The sequence below is a fragment of the Penaeus monodon genome, chromosome 41 (assembly GCF_015228065.2).
Source record: "Penaeus monodon isolate SGIC_2016 chromosome 41, NSTDA_Pmon_1, whole genome shotgun sequence".
Lineage (NCBI taxonomy): Eukaryota > Metazoa > Arthropoda > Malacostraca > Decapoda > Penaeidae > Penaeus > Penaeus monodon.
In genome coordinates, this window is record NC_051426.1 from 13,447,336 (window position 1) to 13,451,518 (window position 4,183).

A 4,183-nucleotide genomic window follows, 5' to 3' on the forward strand; every position below is an offset into this window, starting at 1 on the left:
CCAGTGCAATGGTCGCCGTGGGGAAGGCTTAACACTGAATGCACTGATGTCATTTAATGAGATCTTAGTTCTGAATCCGGGAACAGCGACAGCCTAGTTGACGGCTCTTTGTCCAGGAATGTTTTGTACATTTTATTAAAATATTGATAAAATATACTACCAAGACCGTCCCCTGATATGGATTTTAGATTTAAAAGAAAGGAAAATAAGTGTTCTCCCGTGATTGTGTAAGGAAATATGGAGTTTTCGTACGAGGCGCGGTTCTCATAGTGTGGTCAAAGTGACGCTTTTGCGAAAATAGTGAAAATCACTGATCTGATACTTAGCACCTACCCTTGAAAGCCTTTTTTGCAATTACTATCATCCAAACTGAAGGGAGTAAAGTGTACAACTGTAATTATGTTACACTTTGAAGAAAAATATTGAATGAAGACTCGAAGCTGTCCTCTTGCAAAAATCAATGAAAATCGCTGTTCTGCGACATGAACACTAAGTGGTTCCATACGAAGAGAGTGAAGGCAAGTGTTATTTTCACAAGAATTTTAGCAGCAATACAAAACATGTAGAAGTATGTAGCAACATTTTTTTGTATGTTCTTTATTTACGTATGACCGCAGATAGTCATATAAAACAACTGTACACATTACACTTTTTTTAATATGCTATATTCCCAATTAACTTTCTGTCTTTTTATCCCGCCTTAGTGTCATTACGGCAGGGTATTTGACCTACTTAATGCCGTGCATGTTGCCTCGTCAGACCTTGAAAAGCTTCGTCAGACCTTGAAACGCTTCGTCAGACCTTGAAACGCTTCGTCAGACCTTGAAACGCTTCCGAACAGTGCCGGACCTATTGCAGTTCGACCGCGTCACAAACCAGTCGTAAAAATCCTCAATTACTTTCTCCTGATAGAATTCTTGGTCGTAGAGGCGCGTGCACAGGTCGCAGAGCACGCGAGAGCCGCCCACAGTGGATGGCTGGTAATATTTCCTCCAGGCTAGGTACTTCTCATACTCCTGGAAAGGGGAATCGCGTTAATAGGGCCATTCGATTCGAGATTGCTTTCATTATTACTTTTCGATCAATGCGGAAATTCGGCATTTCGGACGGTTACTGTTATTCTCTCTACCTACTTATCTATATATCTATCTATTCATTTATTAAACTCTCTCTCCCTCTCTCTCTCTCTCTCTCTCTCTCTCTCTCTCTCTATATATATATATATATATATATATATATATATATATATATATAATATATATATACACATATATATATGTATATATATATATATATATATATATATATATATATATATATATATTTAAATATATATATTCATATCTGTATATAATATATTTGTGCGTTTAGAATACCTCCTGATGATTGGCCAGGTGCTGCAGCTTCCTGGCCAGTGACCTCGGCGTGTATCGACCAGCGTCTACGAAGGAATGCGGGGGCAGGAGGGCAGCATACTCGGCCGCTCCGCGCACCACGGGCACCAGCGGGTAGTACAACAGGTTGTAGATTTTCTCCGTTACGTAGTCCGTGCAAAGAGCGTTTTCAAAGGCAAGGTAGAAGAGGTACTTCCTGGCTGCGAGGCGCAAGCACGGATCCTTCCCTACGTCGTACTCGTGCTCGGCATAACGCCGCGTCCCGCAGTGGAGGCTCCCACACACCCCGAACACGTCGACCCGCATGTGTTCCTGTAGCTCTTCGACATAGCGCAGGCGGCCACTGTTGTCCCAGCAGTTGGAGATGAACGCCACGACCAGCTGCCGTGTGTCGTTCTTCCCTTTAAAGACCGGGAGATGAAGAAACTTCATGCTGACCAACTCTTCAAAGTCATTGCGTGAACTACTTCCCAGATCAGTTTGCCGGACCCAGTGCGGCGGCAGGAGGCTGGCGTCCCTGCCGCGACGCACAACGAAGCCGTGGACGAAGCGAACGTCTGCGTCGAGGCGGTAGTTCATGGTGCGGTTGAAGACGCCGCCGAGCGCCCTGTAGCTGGCGCGGTGGACGCTGTTGCCCAGGAGGTGCGTCTCCGTCTCGAACAGGACCCACGGCTGCGAGGGATCCCGGGGCCCCAGGTCCGCCATCAGGGCCTCGAGACTCTTCACGCTTCGGAGGTGGATCAGCACTGCGTCAGCGGATCTTAACTGCAAGGGAATTCAGGTCGTTGAAACAAAGGGAAAACAACAGGAAAGAAAGGGGAAAATGTAGATGACTTTAGATGAGTCACTTGGTATCTCCTATGCATGCATTTTTAGCAGAGACAATCCAAAGCTGTTTGACATTTAAGTTCACCAAGGACTGTAAGATGACTAGATCAGAAGCACCCATTTTCTGCCACTAAAATACACACATTACTCTTACGCGCAGTCCTTGGTTAAACCATACCTCTGTGATGTTGGCCGTAATAGTGCAGGGTCTGGGACAGAAGCCACTTTGTATGTCTTTCACGTGAGCATCAAACCAGTTCTTCCTCACCCACCTCCAGCCGACGTAAGCCACAACTTTCGGGACAGGACCGTTTCTGAACCTAAAAGAATATAGTATAGGAGTGAGAAGACATTTAGTCAGTGATTATAGTCCAAGTGCCGATATGATGCTGAAATTTGAAAATTCCACACTCGACCTGATATACCTACGTGAGACTCTGATCTTTGTTGTTAACTTAAATCAACACCAGATCTACATCCTTTAGTGCTTTTAGCTTTTTTATTTCGGATATCTTATCAAAAATCCGATATTGCAAATGCACACACACGCACACACACAAACATACACACACACACACACATACACACACACACACACACACACACACACACACACACACACACACACACACACACACACACACACACACACACACACTCACTCACTCGCATACACACACACTCGCATACACACACACACACACACACACAAATATATATATATATATATATATATATATATATATATATATATAGATAGATAGATAGATAGATAGATATAGATATAGATATAGATATAGATATAGATATAGATATATATAGATATAGATATATATATATTCTTCTACTCCTCTGTCCGAGGACAGGTCCTTTTTGGCATCCATTTCCTCCATGATGCTCTATTCTCAGTTAATTCACTTAATATGCCCAGTCTTTCCCATGGGACTGAGGACCATTTCCTGAGATGTCCGCCATGAGTACAAGGGAAGAGCAGTGAGGGTGGTTTCCCATTGCCTTCCTTGACAGAGCTTTTTTATGAGACACTGTCTCTAGAAGGGTTGCCAGCCAAGGCTGCAGAGTCCCCTCTATCCTTATTTCCATTTATAACACAGATAGGACCCTGGCTTGTGCTCCACTCTAGGTCGAAGTAAACCTAGGAGCGATAGTGGCTAGGAGAGGGCTCCATGCTCCTCAGGACCAGAACCCCACAACCGGATGCTCTTTATACTCATATCCAGGAGTATTATGCACATATATATATATATATATATATATATATATATATATATATATATATATATATATATATATATATATATATATGTGTGTGTGTGTGTGTGTGTGTGTGTGTGTGTGTGTGTGTATGTATGTATACTTATGCATATATATATATATATATATATATATATATATATATATATATATATATATTTTTTTTTTTTTTTTTTTTTTTTTTTTTTTTTTTTTTTCCAAGTGCCTTGTCCTACAAGGACGTTGGCGATCATGGATTTCCATGATTTTCTTGGCAATTTAGAGCGGTGGTTTGCCGTTGCCTTCCGCCCGGTGTTTTTTTATCGAGTCACCATCTCTATTTACCCGGTTCTGGGACCGTCACTGACCTGGGCTGGCTTGCCCACCCAGTGGCTAGATAGGCAATCGAGGTGAAATTCCTTGCCCAAGGAAACAACGCGCCGGCCGGTGACTCGAACCTCGAACTCAGATTGGCGTCGTGACAGTCTTGAGTCCGATGCTCTAACCACTCGGCCACCGCAGCCACACACACATATATATATATATATATATATATATATATATATATATATATATATATATATATATATATATATATATATATATATGTATATGTATATTTATATACGTATATATATATATATATATATATATATATATATATATATATATATATATATATATATATGAATAGATGAACGCCGCTTCTA

The 4,183-nt window shown here is 41.6% G+C and overlaps 1 protein-coding gene across 1 annotated transcript; it reads right to left on the reverse strand.

Moving 5' to 3' along the window:
* Positions 1 to 617: 617 nt before the first annotated feature.
* Positions 618 to 3,178, reverse strand: LOC119598399 (alpha-(1,3)-fucosyltransferase C-like). The gene is made up of 5 exons (XM_037948044.1): positions 3,141 to 3,178; positions 2,401 to 2,542; positions 1,862 to 2,159; positions 1,377 to 1,795; positions 618 to 1,016 (listed from the first exon to the last, which is right to left on the reverse strand). Exons 1-5 carry the CDS (start codon positions 3,176 to 3,178, stop codon positions 816 to 818), a joined length of 1,098 nt encoding a protein of 365 aa, XP_037803972.1. The 3' UTR covers positions 618 to 815.
* Positions 3,179 to 4,183: the final 1,005 nt, after the last annotated feature.